This window comes from Castor canadensis, chromosome 7, assembly GCF_047511655.1.
Source record: "Castor canadensis chromosome 7, mCasCan1.hap1v2, whole genome shotgun sequence".
Taxonomy (NCBI): Eukaryota; Metazoa; Chordata; class Mammalia; order Rodentia; family Castoridae; genus Castor; species Castor canadensis.
The window spans coordinates 150,889,606-150,910,159 of NC_133392.1; the positions used below are offsets into that span (position 1 = coordinate 150,889,606).

The following is a 20,554-nucleotide window of genomic DNA, read 5'->3' on the forward strand; positions in this document are numbered from 1 at the left end:
TGGGCACAGTAACGTTCTATCCACCACTAGCTGTGCGGTTATCATCTGCTCTCATCACAAGAACATTCTAGCTATTCACAAGAACAGCTAGCTCATTTTATAGATGAGGAAACTGGAAGCCAGCTGGTGCACAGCAGTGCTGAGACGATGACAAATGACCAGGTCACAGCCATCCTGGTGGCACTTCTGCTTGTGCTTTTCTCTCTGCATCTAGAGGACACGGCTCTCTGCCCCCTCGTCTGTATCAGGGATTTCACGGACCTCCTCCTGATGGGGCTGGAGGCCTGATGTTGGTCCTTCCCCCTCCAGACCCATTCTTCGGCCAGCGCTATATTCACATCTTGGGCCGGCAGAAGCTCTACCATGTGGTCAAGTACACAGGCGGCTCCGCGGAGCTGCTGTTCTTCGTGGAAGGTCTCTGTTTCCCTGACGAGGGCTTCTCGGGCCTGGTCTCCATCCATGTCAGCCTGCTGGAGTACATGGCGGAGGTGAGGGCTCCAGGTCTCCCTGATGAGGGGCTGCCTGGGGTCAGGCTGGGGCACCTAGCAGAGGCCCACTCCCAGGAGCCCACACTGTGCTCTGCTCCCTGAAAGCACCGAGGGTGTCCAGGCTTGGAAACTTGGGAAGGGGCAAGTGGGGACCCCAGTAACCGGACCACCTGGGTTTAAAGCCTGGCTTCACCACTTGCTAACCTTGTGACTTAACAGTTCTGTGACTCTGTTTCCCCATCTGAAAAGCAAGGATTATAGTAGCACCCATTCCCTGGGTATGTGTAAAAATACTTGGCATGAGCCCTGGCATACAGTAAGTGCTCAATCAATGAGCTATTGTCATCAGTTTCCCCCACTTTGGAGGGCAGGAATGGAAAGGCCCTGATGTGATTTCTGTGACACTCTCTCTCTCCCCTACGCCCAGGAGATTCCCCTGACCCCCATCTTCACAGACACCGTGAAGTTCCGGATTGCACCATGGATCATGACCCCCAACATCCTGCCTCCTGTGTCGGTGTTTGTGTGCTGGTAAGAGGTGGTCACAGCCCAGACAGGCAACATGGCTGAACGACCAGTGGCTGGGCTTCGGGGGCAGACCAACCTGAATTCAGTTCCTGGTTCTGTCACTTAGCACCCACATGACCTGGAGGTTTGACCTCTCCAGACCTCTGTTTCTGCGAAATGCCCACACCACAGGGTGACTGTGAGGAGTAAATGAGAAGGAGTAGGGAAAGCATTTGTCCAAGCGTTTATCCTGGCATAGGGTGTGTGCTCCAAAAGTAACACCACTCCTCTCTCTTGCATTGCTGGGCCCAACCGTGCACTGGGCAGTGGGCAGTCAGCTCATCTTGCTCATTTATTAAGCAGGTGTTTATTGAGTACCTACTATGTGCTAAACTGACAACAGTGAAATGAGAAGCAAGGGAACAAAGTGGCCACACACGGCTGGCTGGACTGGAGGTCCTCCGCCCATCCCTGACCTTCATGCCAGGCAGAGCTCTTTTTAAAATCTGGGGCAGCAGGACCAGAGGCCTGGCTCAAATGGTAGCGCGCCTGCCTAGCAAGTGTGAGGCTCTGAGTTCAAACCCCAGTACTGCCAAAAAAAAAAGATAGTATGCTAAAAATTCTGAGTGATAACTTTTAAAAAAATGATAATAAAATAGCCAGGTGCCAGTGGCTCACGCCTGTAATCCTAGCTACTCAGAAGGCAGAGATCAGGAGGATCACGATTCAAAGCCAGCCCAGGTAAATGGTTTTCGAGACCCGATCTTGAAAATACCCAACACAAAAAAGGGCTGGTGGAGTGGCTCAAGGTGTAGGCCCTGAGTTCAAGCCCCAGTACCACAAAAATAAAATAAAATAAAATCTGGGGAGGCAGAGAGGCAGGGGAGGGGGAGGGTTCCCTTCCTCACTTGATTTGCTCCTGACTTTGACAACAGCTGCATACGTGGGTGAGTGTATGTGGCCCTTGACTCCAGTGAACTCTACAAAGGTGACTGTGAGCACAGACGTGGCCTTACTGGCCCAGCTCAGCCAGAAATGCCAGTTGTTATCACCTGTCCCTACTCACCCTTCCTCCTGGCCTCCTCTTTCCCCACCTCCTCAGCATGAAGGACAATTACCTGTTCCTGAAGGAGGTGAAGAACCTGGTGGAGAAAACCAACTGTGAGCTGAAGATCTGCTTCCAGTACTTAAACCGTGGTGACCGGTGGATCCAGGTACAAAGCTCAGCCATGGCTAGGGAGGGCATGACATGGGGGTCAGGCAAGAGGAGGTTAGTGTAAATGCCCAGGCATCAGCTCACACCTGCACATGTGCACAGAGACATGAATGAATGGACAGGGCCTGCAGTGTAGCTTCTTGTAGCAGCAAAAGGCTGCAAAACACCCAAGGTGTCCATTCATGGGGGCCTGGTGACAGCCTTGCTGTGGAGTGCTGTGCAACAGCTACAAAGAATAAGACTGGCCAGATTTGGTGGCTCACACTTGTAATCCCAGCAGAAGCAAAGATCTAGAGGATCCTGGCTTAAGGCCAGCCCAGATCAAAAGTTTACAAGACCCCATCTCAATCAATGGAAAGCTGGTGTGCCCTGGGCGCCAGTGGCTCATACCTGTAATCCTAGCTCCTCAGGAGGTAGAGATCAGGAGGATCACAGTTCAAAGTCGGCCCTGGGTAAATAGTTTGCAAGACCCTATCTCCAAAATACCCAACACAAAACAGGGCTGGCAGAGTGGCTGAAGTGGTAGAGCACCTGCCTAGCAAGCATGAGGCCCTGAGTTCACAAAAAACTGGGTGTGCAGTGGTAGCCCACATCTGTCATTCTAGCTAAGTGGGGAGCATAAATCTGAGGAGGATTGTGGTCCTAGCTGGCCTTGGAAAAATCAAGAGACCCTATTTGAAAAATAACTACAGTAAAAAGTGTTGGATATATGGTCAGTCTATGACTACAGATGTAGAATACGCTTCACGCGAAATTGTTACTTGCAGGAAAATATATTTAGGATGTTTTGGGGTTGATAGCAGAAAGAAATACTTGTAACATACAGACCATCTCTGGGATGGTTTCTGCCATTGTTTGCTGTGGGAGGAAAACTGGGGACTGGGAGGAGGTACAAAGGAAATGTGCTTTCTGCTCTATGCACTTGTGCTTTGTTTTGTTTTGTTTTTTTAGACAAGGTCTCACTAAGTAGATCAAGGGCAAACACAACAAGGGGATTGGACTATAAGCACATGATAAAAGCGAGAGCACACAAGGGAGGGGTGAGGATAGGTAAGACACCTAAAAAACTAGCTAGCATTTGTTGCCCTTAATGCAGAGAAACTAAAGCAGATACCTTAAAGCAACTGAGGCCAATAGGAAAAGGGGACCAGGAACTAGAGAAAAGGTTAGATTAAAAAGAATTAACCTAGAAGGTAACACCCACGCACAGGAAATCAATGTGAGTCAATGCCCTGTATAGCTATCCTTATCTCAACCAGCAAAACCCCTTGTTCCTTCCTATTATTGCTTATACTCTCTCTACAACAAAATTAGAGATAAGGGCAAAATAGTTTCTGCTGGGTATTGAGGGGGGGAGCGGGAGGGAGTGGAGTGGGTGGTAAGGGAGGGGGTGGGGGCAGGGGGGAGAAATAAACCAAGCCTTGTATGCACATATGAATAATAAAAGAAAAATGAAAAAAAAAAAAAAAAAAAGAAAAGAAAAGTCCAATTTGCATCCCAGACCCTAGTATCCTAACATCCAGTTCCATGGGATATTTCCTGACCATAGCATATTCATCTTTGTATTCTCCAAATGTGGATTGTGGGGTGGGGTGAGCTTTTTATTCTTTTAGGATTTAAAATTATGTACACATAAAGCAAGAAGTGGGCGTAAGTACTTTGTTGTGAGTGTGGGGGCAGGGAGAGATCTCCAATGCATGGCTTCCCATTCAGAGCAGGAAAAGGAGGCATCATTGATTCCATTTCCATCAGCACATCAGGAGGATGGCTGGGAACTCACTTCCTGAAAAATACAAAAAAAAAAAAAAAAAAAAAAAAAGGTCTCACTAAGTAGCCCAGGCTGGTCTCAAACTTGAAATTCTCCTGCCTCAGCCTCCTGAGTGCTGGGATTATAGACGTGTACCACCATGCCCGGCTCATTTGTGCTTTTTTGAGTTGTTGGCCCAAGTGCACAAATTACGTGCTTGTCCTAAGCCCTCTCCACCCTTGATTACTACCAGGCATCCCCTAGGCCCAGCTGACAGTTTTCCTCGGTGTCCCCACAGGATGAAATTGAGTTTGGCTACATCGAGGCCCCCCACAAGGGCTTCCCGGTGGTGCTGGACTCTCCTCGAGATGGAAATCTGAAGGACTTCCCCATTAAGCAACTCCTGGTGAGATGCCGAGGGCCATTTGCATGGGACACCAGGGACTCTTACAGGATAGAGCAGTCAGGAGAATCTTGGGCACCCTTGACCTAGTCTGCTGCCCAGAGCCTCTGTTTGCTCATCTGCAAAAAGGGCCAGCTGGAATGTGGCCTCTGAGGTCCTTTCCTGCTCTGATGACTAATGTTTTCCCCAAACAGAGAGAGGTGACTCAAGGGAAACAGGAACCAAGGGGGACAAAGCAGGACCCAATCCAGGACCCCAACCCTTGCTGTAGCCTGCCCCTCCAACTTGCAGAGAAATGTTTCAAAGAGGGAAAATGTAGTTTGCAACTCATGGTTCTAACCTCAGAGCTCATGGTGACTTTGAGGCTGTGGTTCTCGGCACGTGGGGGGGGTCTATTTAAAGCAATCCGACTCTTTTCATTGCACAGCCAATTGTCACCTCCATTTGTTCCTTAGCTACCCGTGTAGGGGCAGGACTGAAACCAGCCTCTTTTGAACTCACCCTTCCTCCTGAACAGGTGGCTAGAGGCCTGGGCAGAGCATGATACAGGGAAGGTGTAGGTCAGGGGCTTTCCCAAGGTCACATGCAGGGGAGCCTCCCCATTAGATGTCAAGGCTGCTCAGAGGTGACACTGGGCCTGGTACATACCTACTGCTTGAGAATATTCGCTCACCTAGTCCCCTCATCCCAGAGAGATGGCAGAGCCTGCTCTGGAACATCAGAGGGACCTGGCCTAGAGCAGTGGTCCCACAGCAGAGTTGGGATCTTGGGCAAGCAACTTAACCTCCATGAACCTCAGTCTGCTCATCTGTAAAATGGGAAGAGAAATGGGATGGGACTCACAGGATCCCCAGGAAGGTTAAAGGAGTATTCAGGGCCTCAGTGCTGTGCATGATCCAATGACCATTAATTGTCGGGGTTTCATTGCACAGCCCTGGCCACCACCATCAGTGAGCTTACAGTCCACTCCCCCGGCACTGTGGGGAGTCAAGTCAAACTGGACCAGCACCAGGGCTACTACTAGCATGAGACCCAAGCTTCCAGACCTGCTCTCTCTCTCTCCTCTCTCTTCCCTGGGCCACCACCTGCCTTCAGTGTTCCAGGCTGGACTGGTTCCAAGGCCTGGGCTGCATTGTTCCTGGTGGCTGGGCCAGGCCTGGCTTTGTGCTGTGTGCCGCATGTATAATGCTGTAAAGCCCCAGCTGCCGGCCTCCGGCCACCTCCTGCCAACTCACGCATCACCAGCTGGGGCCTCAGGCGAAAAAGCGTTAAGCTGCCACCATCCACCCACATGAGGCACAGCTGTCCCCTGTGCCTCCTGGTTGGGCCAGGTCACATCTCCCACTCCACAGATTTTTGTTAGGCAAGCTTAGTTCCAGCCCCCAGGCAAGCTCTCAAACAAGATCCCTAATGGTTTTTTGTTTTGTTTCGTTTTGTTGCGGTAGTGAGGTTTGAACTCAAGGCCTCACCCTTGCTAGGTAGGCACTTCACCACGTGAGCCACTCTGCCAGCCTGCTTCCTAACATTCTTTTAAAAAAATCATGAAAGAAATCTTAACATTCATGGGGTCAGTATGTCTTATCTTTTGGTGTGCCAGCTCAGAAGGATTCTGAAGCTGCTTCTGGGCTCAGGGGGCACTCACCATTGTCAGGACGGGTTGGGGTGGCATGCAGATCATGTCTGTGCTGTTCCTGCATGTATTAGTCAGCTAACACTAGGCAAGGCTGCAGTGACAAACAAGTCCCCAGTCTCAGTAGCTGATAACAGCCAGGGTCTCCTGCTTGCTCACCTCCCACGTTGAGCTGGTTGCTTGTCTGAGACTGATTTCTCATTCTAGAGCCTCCGTTAAGCAGCAGTTCATGCTGAGAATACCATCCTCCTAGCTTAAGACAAAGAGAAGAAAAGTGGGCAGACATGTGTGGTGGCTCGTACAGCTTCTGCTCCTAACTGGCCAGCATCTCTGCTCATATTTAATTGGCCCAAAGCAAGTCATGTGACCCAGTGATGGTTGGGAAAGTAACATTCCTTTTGCAGGGAGATACCAGAAGTCACATGTGGTGGGTCAGGATGCAAAGTTCTCTGCTGGGAAGGGGTAGCAAATCCCCCAAAATAAACATCCAATCTACCACTGCCTCAGGTCACCTGATCAGCGCTTTTACAGATGAGGAACCTGAGGGCCAGAGAGATTCAGAGATGAGCAGAGACATATACAGCACACATGAGGACTAATCTTGAAATCACCACTGTGCATCTGTGTTTGGGAAAACAGGCCCACGCAGAGACCTGGATGTGCACACGCTCGTACACACACTCACAGTCGTTCCCTCACTCTCATCAGCTCATCCATAGCCTCCCCATGCCCAGGCCCCTGCTCTTTGGTGGAAATAGGTGACCTCAGGTGATGCTTCTGGAGGCCAAGCCCCCCCCCACCACCACCCCACCAACAGCAAGGCCAAGGAGTGCTGTCGGGGCAGCTGCTTGGAGCTGAGGGTTCCTGGCTACCAGAGGCTAATGGCAAGTGTGTGCCCTCTGTCCAGGGCCCAGATTTTGGCTACGTGACCCGGGAGCCCCTCTTTGAGACTGTCACCAGCCTGGATTCCTTCGGGAACCTGGAGGTCAGTCCCCCGGTGACCGTGAATGGCAAGTGGTACCCCCTCGGCCGGATCCTTATCGGGAGCAGCTTTCCTCTGTAAGAAGCCAGAGTGGGGCAGGGGGGCAGTGGGAGGGGGAGGGGGATATTTCTCTTTAGAGGTGGTCTGGGTTGCTCCTGCCTGGAGTGAGTGGCTGGGAGAACCCCTACACACCCCCATCACGACTCTGTGAATATAAAGAAAACCAAGTCAGCCTTTACATCTTAGTATAAATTAGGATCTGCTATATAATCAAATAAATCTCTCCCTTTCCCAACTGGGAGACCATAAAACAGATGAGGAAAGGATGGAAGAATCCAGGGAAGGGACCCTGAGAGAGGGACCAGGAGCATCCCCGTGAGTCCTCAGGGCTGCCCTACATGAAAGAGGTATGAAAAGACCAGGTGCAGCCGGGAAACATGAGTCCCTGGCTCTTTGACTTGTCCACAACAACCCCACTCCCTGCCCACTTAACCACCAGCCAATGAAAAGGCAGATTCTTCCTTGGTCAGAGCAGTCGCTGGGGAGAGAGTACTCATTTCATAAAAAGGATGCCAGGAACCTGCATGTATGGATCAACCAGGATTTGAGCATAAGTCCCTCTGAGCTATATGAGATGTTCTGCCTTCTGGGGGATACAGGCAGTGGCCATTTCCCCACATTCCTCCTCTTCTCCCTCCACTCAGTGGTCACTCATCCATTGAGCAACTGTTCCTTGTGCAGATGTCAAGCCTGCTCTGCCCTCAGGGAGGTTCACAGACATGGAAATGGATGATGGGAGGTTATATCTATGGATGATGGGGAGACTGAAAGCCCCAGGGAATGTAGAAGTCAGGAAGGGCTTCCTGGAGAAGGCATCACTTGAACCACTAAAGATTAAAGCGAGCAGTAGTTAGTATACAAAAGGGCAGTGTGCTGGGGCAGAATCTGAAGCCATCAGTCTCCTGTCACCTCCAGTGGTCCAGACAGGACTGCTGAGCACAGAAGCTGCCTCCGCATACTCACCTGCACCCTCGGGGGGCTGATGGCCAGCCTCCAGGCCTCACGCAGGTGTGGCTGTGACCAGTGCATTCTCTTTCCCGTTGGCCTCAAACGCCTTCCACGGTCTCAGCACTGCAACTCAGACTCCTCCTGTGACTCTGTTAATGACACCCAGTGCCAGCCTGTGTTCCAGAGGCTAAACACCTCCTGCAGGCCCTCAGGTGCGGCAGACATGAGGAGGTGGGGAGCAGCCTCCTAAAAGACTGCCTCCTCTCCAACCATGCCCAGGTCTGGTGGTCGGAGGATGACCAAGGTGGTACGCGACTTCCTGCAGGCCCAGCAAGTACAGGCGCCTGTGGAACTCTACTCGGATTGGCTGACTGTGGGCCATGTGGACGAGTTCATGACTTTCATCCCCATCCCAGGCACAAAGGTGAGCTAGTCCCCAAGACTAGAGTGAATAGGAGAGTGCAGAACCCATGTTCTCCTTGCCAGGAGAGAGTGGGATCTAGGATCTAAAGGAAACAGACAGCAGAGGAAGAAGGAAGTGGGCTGAAGCTGTTTTGTATGTTGTAGCTGTGGCAAGTAAATGTTTAACCCAATAAATCCAAAATATCAGCATTTCCATGTGTAATCAACATAAAAATAGTGAGCAGCTTTCATTCTTTTTTCATACTGTCTTCATACCATGGTGAGTATTTCACTCTTATGGCTTATCTCCATTTACACCAGCTACAGTTCAAGTGTTCAGCAGTCAGATGACAGTGGCTACTGAATTGGCCATAACACCCTTTTTTTTGAGCTGGAGGGGTAGACTGGGACTGGGTTTGAATTCAGGGCTTTGCACTTGCAGGCATTCTACCACATGAGCCACACCTCTAGTCCATTTTGCTCTGGTTATTTTGGAGATGGGGGTGTCGCAAAATATTTTCCTGGGCTGGCCTTGAACCTCAATCCTCTTGATCTCAGACTCCCAAGTAGCTACAATTCAGTTTTTCATTTTCTGAAGTGAAAGAAATGGCTGCCACTTTGTACCCTGGAAATTCTGTAGAAATGGCCTGGCCTGTTGGCAACTTGGAGAAGTCCCTTCCCTCTGTCCTTTTGACTCTGAGCTTCGCCCCAATGGCATTGCCAAGAGGGATGAAGGATGAGAAGTAGCCTTGTGAGGAGGACGGATCCCTGCAGAGAACCATGGCCCCTCTGTGTGGAAGGCTTAAGGGATGCAGAGCCATGGCCCCTCCTGCTCCCTAGCCTCCTCCTCCCAGGCAGAACTGTACCCCGGACTGTCTCTCGCAGGAATTCCGGCTGCTCATGGCTAGCACCTCGGCCTGCTACAAGCTCTTCCGAGAGAAGCAAAAGGAGGGCCATGGGGAGGCCATCATGTTCAAAGGTGAGTGGCTATGGGGCCTTGGCAGGAAGCAGGAGCCCAGAGAAACTCAGGAGGATGGGCATATGAGCTCCTTGTCCCCGAGTGCTCAGCCCCACCTCCCTGGCCATGTGGCCTATTCCGGGGCTTGTGAAGCCACCATGGTGGCAAGGAATCCTGGGTTCTCCTGTCCCTTGCTGGAGCCAAGTGGACCATCGAGCCATTCTTACTGTCATTGACAAAGTGCTTCTTCAGGACCTAGTGCACACTTGAAATGACACCAGACCCAGAGAAAAGTTAAAGGGCCCAAACCCATGTGTGATCTGCACCCAGGAGCTTGTATTTTAGAAAGGAAGTTGTTTTGTTTTGAGGTGCTGGGGAGGAAGCCTGAGGCCTCACGCATGCTTGGCAAGTGCTGCACCACTGAACTGCACCTCAGCCTTAGAAAGGAAGATGGAGAGAAAACAGACCTGCTGCAGCTTAGGCACAGGAGGGAGCATGGGCTTTGGCAGACAGGATGCACAGTCAGGCATCATCACTGTCATCCTGGGAGCTCCATTGAGACATCCATCTATCTGGGATGGACATAGACTGGGATGAGGTCTGTGCCTAAATTAATCATGGGAAAAAGAAAACTGATCAGATGGAGACTCCGGGTCAGGTTTGAGCAGCCATGGCAGTCTCACTACTTTTTAAATGTTTTAATCGTGGTTCAAGTATACATAACCTATCTTTCATTTTAATCATTTGTAAGTACATAAATTAGGGATGAATAACTCTCCCCACTGTCCATATCCAAGTTTTCTTAAGTTACTGTTTGCCACTTTTCAGGTGGGTATCCTCGATAGATCTCACATGCAAAAGCCTGTGTGCCCAAAGGTGGTGGTCATTTATGTCCCTGTCCTCCACACCTAATTGTCTCAGACTGTTGGCAGTGTGCAGAGCGGCCAGGACCAATTCTGTCCTGGTGTAATTCCTCACCGATGGGAGTGGCTGGCATTGACTTTCTGGAGATTTCCTTTCTATAGTAAACATACCCATAAGATACAGGGACCCTTACTGTCTTTGTGGTAATGAGGGCACGCAGTGGTGAGGAGGAAGCTCTGACAGCCCTGATCTCCGCGGTCGTCAAGCTACAAGCCTGGGAAGTGTGATGGCCCAGCAGGCTCTTCCTAGAGTAACAAAAATAAAGTAGGTGCATACACCTGTAATCCCAGCACTCAGGAGGCAGAGTCAGGAGAATTTTGAGTTTGAGACCTGTCTGGGTTACGTAGCAAGGTGCTTCACGTGAGTCCTTAGACAGGTCCTTAACCTGTCTGTGTCTCAGTTTCTTCACTTTAAATGGTATCAGCTACCACAGAGAAATGCAGGGGGGTCTAATGAGTTCATCCACACAAAGCATTTAGAAGAAGGCCTGCCTGCGCTGGAGTGAGACTCAGGGTAGGGCACTTGCCTAACTTGCACGAGGCCCTGGATTCCATCCCCAGCCCTGCAAAAAACAAGACACACCATCATGAGAAGAAAAGTGTGCCTGCCACATATAGGTGCTCAGTGGGCATTGGGTCTGACCAATGGGGCACAAGACTACCTGTACCATCCCCACTCACTGGTTAGAGAGAAAACAAGGCAACCAAGGCTTCTTCCCTGGCTTGGGGGACACTGCCGACCCTGGAGGAAGGTGTGTGCACTGCCATCCCCAGGAGGACGGGCCTGTTTTCCTCCCTCCTAGTCCTCAGCCTGTTCTGGGCTCCCTGTCCCCATTCCAGTCCAAAGTTGGCTCAGATAGAGCACCCAAACTGGCATCTAAGGCTTTGGCTGTAACCCTCTGACCCTCCTCAGGCTTGGGGGGAATGAGCAGCAAGCGGATCACCATCAACAAGATCCTGTCCAACGAGAGCCTGGTGCAGGAAAACCAGTACTTCCAGGTGAGCCAGGGCCCAGGGCCGGGAGGGCTGAGCCTCGTGTCCTGATATCCTGGGGCTTCCACAGAAAATGACCAAGGGCTTCTAACACACAGTGCGCCAGTACTGACAGGTCCTCAACAAGCATTGGTCAGCCTCATTACTGCCTGGAAGGTAAAGGGCTAACAAAGTCTCTCCCAGCACAGACAAGAGGCAGTCAGGATCACTGGGAAGGAGGCATACAAGCAGAGCCAAAGAGTCAAGGTCACTGTTAGACCAGTGTTCATGTCATTTGGGGAAGGCACAAGCCTTTAAAACATGATGAAATTTGGAGGTGTGGCTCAAGTGGTGGAGCTGCCTGCCTTACAAGTATGAAGCCCTGAGTTCAAATCCCAGTACTGTTTTAAATAAAAAAAAAAAAATGAAAGCTACAAATGTGGTTTCCAGAAATATGTCCATATGAGCACAGGCCCTGACCTTGGAGGTCACAGGTCCCTGACATTTTCTGTCCATGCATGGATCCTCACCTCTGAGTTCCTAAGTCTCAATGGTTGCATCCAGATAAAGAAACCAGTCATATTTATTTGAATTAAGTATCTCTTTATTTTCATGGGCATATTTTAAGGATCCAAGTTTTTAAAAATTAAAAAACTGGTTTAAGAAAAAAAGTAATGATGTAATGTTTGACTCATTGAAGTGGAAAGGGCAGTGGTAGAATGGATTTCAGGCACAGGTTGATCAGCGCTCCAGCTCCACTTCTCTACTTCTCAGTCTCTGAAGGTGCCTCATGGTAAGAATATGGCTGCAATAGTTCAGGGCCTCATATACACCCAACACAACATCCACTGAGGGTGACCCCACACACACACAGCTGAACAAGAGCTTGCATTTCAACTTGTTTAGGTTGTTTGGGCCAACCTAAACAAATTACTAAGGCCAGGGTGGGTTTTTACATTCATTTGCTTATTCCTGGGTTATTGCCCACCCCTGAACCAATCACTGGGGCAGGAAGTACAGACAGGAATCCACGAATGATCTTCCACCTGAAGGTTGGAGCAGGGCCAATACTCTCCACTGCTGGGGAGAGGGTGTCAGTGGAGCAGGTACCAGGGACCCACGAAGTTCACCAAACACCTCTCCAGCTACTTTGTGATCCTTCTGTGCTTGCATCTTGGGAGCAGGGAGATCCGAGGTCCAATCATGGATAGGACCTGCTGTCACTTGCTTTCAGTGATAGGACCCTGGGCTATTCACTAAGGATTGTCTTTGTTTCTCATCTCGCGTCTAAGAGGGATAAGAATCGTAACTGCCTCACGGGCTGAAGGTTCAATATGTAACCCGTGCAGAGGGCTCGGGACAGTGCTGCACTTGTGCTCCGGGCGCCTACTTTACCAGCACAGTCCTACCTCAGGGGCAGCCTGAAGGGTAAGGAGATGCTGTGTGAGCTGCACCGGGCATGGGTCCAGCTCAGGAGGGGCTCAGCAGGGGGCACTTCCTCTGCCTTGTTCCCATTGTTATCACTGCCCTGGGCCCTGTGAAGTGCACAAGAGAGGTCATGGGGAGCCAGCTGAGGACTGGGCATCTCTTGAGGGTGCCAGGCCCTTAGCCTGACTCTATAGATAGGTGGTAGGTTTGTTCCATACCTGTGTACCCCCTCCTGTCCCACCCAGCGCTGCCTGGACTGGAACCGTGACATTCTGAAGAAGGAGCTGGGACTGACGGAACAGGACATCATTGACCTGCCAGCCCTGTTCAAGATGGATGAGAACCGCCAGGCCCGAGCCTTCTTCCCAAACATGGTGAGACCCTCCAACCCTGACCCTTTCCCATGCCAAGTAGAGCAACCAGATCCAAAAGGACCTCTGGCCCAGGCTGAGCTGCTGTGTGACCTCGCCCCAGGCACCAGCCTTCGCTGAGGTCCTCGATTGTCTCCTAAGAGAGATATGCTTATCCTAACTGCCCCACTTGGTACTGAGAACCCTTTACAATGAGGAGAGGAAAGTGCTTTGCAAAAAGTAAGTTCTTTTTGTACAGGAGGGATTTTGCTATCATCGGCGGGGGGGGGGCTCTCCATGACATAGAAAGAAGTCAGATCAGCAAACACAACATGCACACAGATATGACTATACACATGTACATATGTCCACACAAATGCTTACATACACGCACCCACGTGTGTGCATATTCATACAACCAGTGCCTGTATACGCTGACGCACGCACAGATAGCCATATGGACATGCATGTGCACACCTTTACAGATGTGTGCATACAGAGGCAGATTGGTTCTCTACCTCAGCCTGCCATTTGGGAGTTGCCTAGCCTGCTCTGTGCCTCAGTTTCCCCATCTGTAAAGAGGTGATTGTAATAGTACCTCCTTCACAGGGTTGTGGGGAGGCCTCAAGGAATTAGATCAGACAGGGATGCAGCAGGCACTCCCTAAATGGTTGCTCCCTGTCCCAGGTAAACATGATCGTGCTTGACAAGGACCTGGGCATCCCCAAACCCTTTGGGCCCCAAGTGGAGGAGGTGTGCTGCCTGGAGACGCATGTGCGCAGCCTGCTGGAGCCCCTGGGCGTCTCGTGCACCTTTGTTGATGACATCTCTGCCTACCACAAGTTTCTGGGGGAGGTGCACTGTGGCACCAACGTCCACAGGAAGCCCTTCACCTTCAAGTGGTGGCACATGGTGCCCTGACCTGCAAGGGCCCTGGTGCTCCCTCCTTCCCTGAGGTCTCGCACCCCCAGGCCCTTCCCCTACCTGACCCTGACTGGATGGCCCCCGCTAGGAGATCTTCAGGAAGAGGGTGGGATTTGGATTATCTATACTTTGACCTCCCTGGGAAGGGTCTCAGTGTCCACCGAAGCCACCCTCTGTGAGCCCAGCTCTGTCCCTCCTAAAAAAGCTGGGTACATGGCCAGTGTCTGCAGAGCCCTGACACAGAAACAAAAGGACACAAAAAATCATGGAGCCAAACCATTCCCCAAGGATTCTCAGTCTCAGTGCCACACTGGAATGAGGGAAGAAGGGAAGGAGGATCTGAGATTGAGGTTCTTCCTGCAGACATGGTCTAAAGTTCAAAGTAGAACAAGTGGAAAGGACCCCTGGGACCCCCGACCTTGAACTGCACCATCATTTCAAACCCTCAGGGTCTCCAAGTGGCCACCTCCAATTATTCGTTCCTTACCACCTCTCATACACCCCACACACACTCATCTACTTCTCTCTGCAGTGTAGACACCATTGGCCAGCCCTCCCCACTACCTGAGGGTCCAACCCTGTAACTTAGAACCTTCTTGGAAATAGAGCTCAGAGCAGAGACGCTCCCCCATCCTTGGGGCTCTCCCCCAGACCAGCATCGGTATGCCTGGGCTCAGAGTGTAAAGATCCTGTCGACCATCCATTTTTCTCTTGCCTGTGCTCAGTTCTCTGGCCAGTCCCTGACAAATTCCTTCACAGTGTGACTTCCTCCCTCTGTCCCTCCTCCTGCCCCTCTAGGCAGCTAGACAAGGGCTTCTTCACCACTAACCAGACTCATGCCCCAGGGCATAGGAAACAACCTGCTACTCCTACAGGAAGTCAAGGACCCTAACCAGGCCTCCAGGCCAAGCAGCGGTTCTGTGGCCTTTTTGAAGTGGATTGATTATCCTGGAGAAATTCACCAGTGCATTTACCAAAGACCCTCTGGTTTGGATATAACCAGATTAAGCCGCTGGCTTCAACTGAAAATAGACTTTCAATTTAAGAAGAAAAAGAAAAGGTCCTTTAGGGCAGGAAAATAAGTGAATTAAAATTCCACCTTGAAAGTCAGGCACTGGTGGCTCACGCCTATAATCCTAGCTACTTCGGAGGCTGAGATTAAGAGGATTGAGGTTTGAAGCCAATCCAGGCAAATAGTTTGCAAGACCCCATCTTCAAAGTAATCAGAGCAAAGCATACTAGAGGTGTGGCCCAAGTGGTGGCATAAAACCCTGAGTTCAAACACTTGTCCTACCAAAAAAAAAATGGTAATTTCACCTTAAAGGCAGAAAGGAGACATTTTATAACCAATGAAAAGACTATAAATTTTCATTCGTGGGGGAACAGGATTTTTGTTTTGAATTATTTCCATCAGCCATTCAATAAGCATTTGTTGTGACAGACACAGTGCTAGGCTCTGAGAATACAGTGGTTAACAGCAAACAGGGCATATACCTGGTCAGTCCCCCACAGGAAAAGCCTTCATTTCACCCACCAGCTTTTGTCCTTTCTACAATTCAGTCCTTAGCAATGCCAGTCCACTGTATTCTGGAAGTGCTCAGGCCATAAATCTTCCTGCAAGTAACTGGAAGAAATGAGGGGAGACAGGGTCTTCTTTAAACAGTCCCCCTTTCCCATCCAGCTGGGCCAGTACCACCTGTCAAATCAGACCCCAGCACCTCAGAAACTGCTGTCTCCCTTCTGAGGACAATGGCTCCTGCCTTTGGGGGTGGGGTAGGGTGGGGACAAAGACCCAGATCTTCTCCCTAGCCCCAGAGATGAAAACAAATCCCTAGCTGTGGGCTTTTCTCTGGAATGTGTTCGTGTGTTTGGTGGGTGTGGGTTTGTAGGCTTTCTTTTATTTTTATCTATTCTGCAATAAGGGGAAGTGAGCGCCTCCCACATGGAGACAATGTGTCTTTGTAGATTTTCCTAAAGCTCTTCCTACATAAGTCAGTCATGTTAGAAGGTTCTGGAGCCTGCAGGACTTAGACAGGGGCCCGTCCCATCTCAACTCATTCGCCCACCCAGTGTGACTCCCCTTGGTCCACCCCATGGACTCGTGCTCTTCCCCACCCCCACTGGCTATAAATGTAGGCCAAGAGCACGCTTCTGTGTTGCAAAACCCAGCCAAGTTCCTGCTTTAGTCTTGATTATGAAATAGTCTACGGAGGGTGGGGTGTTGTAAAGATCGCAGGAGCTGGGCAGTTTCTACTTTCTTTCAAGAGGTGATGGCGGAGATCAAAAGGCGTTTAAGGAAGAGCCTGACTGAACAGTGAGAAAATAAATGGTCCAAAGGGAAGTCACAAGGCTGAGGTGTGATGTTCTTTGCGGCTTCCTAGACAGGGCCCCTCCTGGCCCTAACGTTCCCGCTGTTCTGGGCACAATGCCTGCAATGCCTGGGCTTTCTGGGAGGGCATCTCAAGGACCTGAAATCTGCATACACACTCAAGAGCTGTGTGTGACAACAAGGGGATGGGACTTTGAGCACATGATAAAAGCGAGAGCACACAAGGGAGGGGTGAGGATAGGTAAGACACCTAAAAAAATTAGCATTTGTTGCCCTCAACACAGAGAAACTAAAGCAGATACCTTAAAAGCAACTGAGGCCAATAGGAAAAGGGGACCAGGAACTAGAGAAAAGGTTAGATCAAAAAGAATTAACCTAGAAGGTAACACACATGCACAGGAAATCAATGTGAGTCAATGCCCTGTATAGCTATCCTTATCTCAACTAGCAAAAACCCTTGGTCCTTCCTATTATTGCTTATACTCTCTCTACAACAAAATTAGAGATAAGGGCAAAATAGTTTCTGCTGGGTATGGAGGGGGTGGGGGGGGAGAGGGAGGGGCAGGGTGGGTGGTAAGGGAGGGAATGGGGGGAGGGGGAGAAATGACCCAAGCATTGTATGCATGTATGAATAAAAAAAAAAAAAAAAGCTGTGTGTGAGTGACATGGCCACCACCCAAGGTCAAGACCACTTCCCACAATAAGGTAACTGTTTTTATGATGGAATTCCCTCAGAAATAGATCCTGAGATAAGACTTTGGGAACAAGAGATTTATTAAGAAAGCGCCTCCAGGTAAAAGCCACAAGGGGACTGGGAAGCAGGACAGGGAAGAAGGAGAAAAATATGGGTGTGATTTCAGGTGACACCTTTAGCCTGATGCCTGGAGAGCTCTGGAGTCTCCATGCACTTGCACCAGGCATTGGCGTTGGGGCCTTTGGTGCTATGAGTGATTCAGGCCACTAGTAGCCCACAGGGAACATCTAAAGAAGGTTATGACTGTAGGTATTACGAACAAAGTCCCTTGGGGTGTGTAATCCTAGATGCTCAGGAGTTGAAGATTGGTAGGATCAAGGTTTGAGGCCAGCTCCGGCAAACAGTTCTTGACACCCCATCTCAAACAATAAGAAAGGAGCACAGTGGTACACATCTGTCATCCCAGATATGAGGGAAGCACAAATAGGAGGATCACAGTCCAGCCTGACCTGGACATAAATGTAAGATCCTATTTGTAAAATAACTAAAGCAAAAAGGGCTGGGGGCATTGTTCAAGTGACAAAGCACCTGTCTGGTGAGCTCAAGGCCAGCTCAACTCCCAGAACTACCAAAAAAAAAAAAAAAAAACCTAAATAAGTAAAAATAACAAAGTCCTAGGAGCTGGAGGTAGACTTAAAGAACCAGGAAAGTTGTGGGCAGCACACCAACAGTGTCCACTACTCCTGATAATGAGGCAGGCTAGAAGTAGGAAAAGTTTGGAGCTCATGCAGGTTGCCGGGGGATGGACCAGACCCCCCCCCACCTGGCTGGGAATCACCCATGCCCCTCCCCACTCGCTCACTGTTGGGTGGGAACCTCCTGGGCCTGCCCTCCCACCTGGGTAGGTTTTAAAGGCACCTGAAAAAAAAAAAGCACACTCTGTCAGCCGGTGGACTCCACCTGTACCCACCGTACTCTCTGCTTCTTCTTCCCTTTGCTCACGTGGGAGAACAAGTTTCTCCCCTTCTCTCAATAAAGCTACCCTACCTCACCCCACCCACATGCTCTGCTTGGATTCTTCCATCTGGAGCACAAAAACCAGGATCTTCTGGTCACAGACTGCACCAAGTGCTGTAATAAATAAGTAAAAATAACAAAGTCATAGGAGCTGGAGGTGGACTCACAGAACCAGGAAAGTTGTGGGCAACACACCAGCAGCATCCAGTACTCCTGATAACTCCGTGTTCTTATAATAGGGAATTATTACACATAGGTACTTGTGATTTGATTTGACCCATACAATGCAGCCACAATCTAACAGGTCCCATAAGAGCAAATTCCTGAGGTCCTAACTTGGAGCCACCTGGTTGGCTGCTGACTTCCAAACCTTTGGAATACATCTTCCCAGTCCTCAACCCTCCCCCTACCATCTTAGACTTCTGGACTGATCTGTTGGCGTAACTATTTTAAGTGGCCACCATAAAATGGTTTCATTTTGCTTCATTCATGGGTCCAGCCCCCTGGAATCCTTTTCTCCCCTCTTTCTTTGTAATTTACTACATGTTTCTGGGTCACAGGGCGATACATGTACACAAGGTGCAGTGATCAAATCAATATAGTTAGCACGTCCATCTCCTTACGTGTTTCTCATTTGTTGGCATTGGAAGCCTTCAAATTCCTCTCTTCCAGTTCTTCATAAAATATAAAATAGGCCAGAGGCACTGCTCAAGCAGTTGAGCACCTACCTAGCAAGTACTGAAGCCCTGAACACCAGTACCGCCAAAAATATTAATTAAAATATATACAAATGTTTGTAAACTATAGCCTCTCACTGTGCTGGAGAACCCTAGAACTATCTAGCTGTGTTTTGTTATATATTATCCAACTTCTTTCTATCCCTCCTCCCCCATCTTCCCTTTTATACCCAATTAATGTGGTCCAAACCATGGCCAGCCAATCTTTAATAGGTTTCCTGGCTCACCTATTTCTGCAACTCCTCAAGAGATGCTGGTGTGTTAAACAAATTCATCCTGGTGGGAGCTCACATCTTGGTGGCTGCTCTGACCTCAGGAGGGCTGAAGGCCACTCTGAGACTTAAAAAAACAGCACCATCCAATAGAGAAAGAATGCAAGTCACAGGTGTAATTGTAAATTCCTTAATAGCCACATTAAAAATGAAAAAAGTAAAAAGCAGGTAAAATGAACTTTAGTAATGTAGTCTCTTTGAATATTCAAATTGTTATCATTTCAACATATCAAAATCTTACATTTTTAATTTGATTTTCACTTTTTTTAAGTAAGTGTGTGTTGTATCACATCTCTCTTCAACTCAGCACATTTTAAATGCTTGATAACCACAGCTGGCTACCATAGATCTAGACACAGATCTAGAATCTTCTCTGCCAGACTGAGCCCCAATTATGGACAGGGGCTCATTCCTTAAAATCTCAAAGTTCAGCTAATCTTACTGCAAAGGTTAATGAAAGCAGACATGTTAAATATATACCAGCCCTCACTGGCCCTGGGATTCTGATTCTGCCCTTCCAGAAAGTTCTCTTGCCTAAACCCTGGCCACCACCAGGTTAGCAGGGCAACTTGAACTTAGGACCTTGCACTTGCTAGGCTAGTTGCTCTACACCTTAAGCCATACCCTGAGCCATTTTTTCCTTTAGTTATTTTTCAGGTAGGGCTGTCCTCGAACTCTGATCCTCCTGATCTCTGCCTCCTGAATAGCTGGTATTACAGATGTGAATCACTGCACCCAGCTCACCTAATACTTTTGCTGAATGGAAGAATGAATGTAGCACAGCAATCATGAACTATCATGTATGAACATATACACACACTTCTTTCATGCTGAAGAGTGTCCAGGAGTGGCCTTGGCATTCACCTGGGCTAGGATGAATGACTGTTGAATGAATGCAGGAATGGATGATTGGGCAAAGAAGGAATGAGGGGCTGCCAAGTTGAGTGGAAATGCAAAGGAAGATAACTATGTGTCATGCGTGGGAAATGGTGACCTTAAAGAGTGACTGAGATCTTATTGGGGCCTCGAGATCATTTCAAAAACAGAACATTTTTTTTTTTGAGATGTTCAGCAATTGGATCCCATCTCCCAGGAAGAGGGGAATTTGGTCTGGCAAATTCCCTCATCTGCCTCACGCCCACCAAAGAGGAAACAACAGCATTTGGCTTCTTCTCTGGCTTCCATCAACTAAACACCTGTTGTCCTGCAAATCAGGCAAGCTAGAAACAGGGAAAGAAAAAAAAAAAGAAAGAAAAACCTGCCATGCAAAAGGTTGCTCTATGCTGAATTTCTCCATGTCCCCACCGGTGGGGCATCCCCTCTAATGGTCATTTTATGGTCAGGATTACAGTTGTGAATTCCTCTGCAATTATAAATTCCCCCAAATAGACAAGGGAGTCTCTTTGCTGGTTCAAACCAGAGAATGACACATGGTCTATAAAGGAAAACCTGCCCTCAGTCTGACTTCTCTTGTAAGACCCTCTACTCAAGACCTTATGAATATTGATCACGTCTCCGTGCATATGATTAAAACCTGGGATCAGCAGAAGTGTATGCATAGAATGCT

The 20,554-nt window shown here is 49.3% G+C and overlaps 1 protein-coding gene across 1 annotated transcript in view; it reads left to right on the forward strand.

The window, feature by feature from the left end:
* Padi2 (peptidyl arginine deiminase 2) overlaps positions 1–16,279 on the forward strand; it is a 40,078-nt gene extending 23,799 nt beyond the window's left edge. The window contains exons 7-16 of the mRNA XM_020168869.2: positions 310–488; positions 916–1,019; positions 2,098–2,209; positions 4,257–4,364; positions 6,899–7,050; positions 8,261–8,405; positions 9,269–9,362; positions 11,178–11,263; positions 12,910–13,038; positions 13,702–16,279. Coding sequence (XP_020024458.1) covers positions 310–488; positions 916–1,019; positions 2,098–2,209; positions 4,257–4,364; positions 6,899–7,050; positions 8,261–8,405; positions 9,269–9,362; positions 11,178–11,263; positions 12,910–13,038; positions 13,702–13,935 — 1,343 coding nt within the window. The 3' untranslated portion in view covers positions 13,936–16,279. The remainder of the gene's footprint in view (positions 1–309; positions 489–915; positions 1,020–2,097; positions 2,210–4,256; positions 4,365–6,898; positions 7,051–8,260; positions 8,406–9,268; positions 9,363–11,177; positions 11,264–12,909; positions 13,039–13,701) is intronic.
* The last annotated feature ends 4,275 nt before the right edge of the window (positions 16,280–20,554 follow it).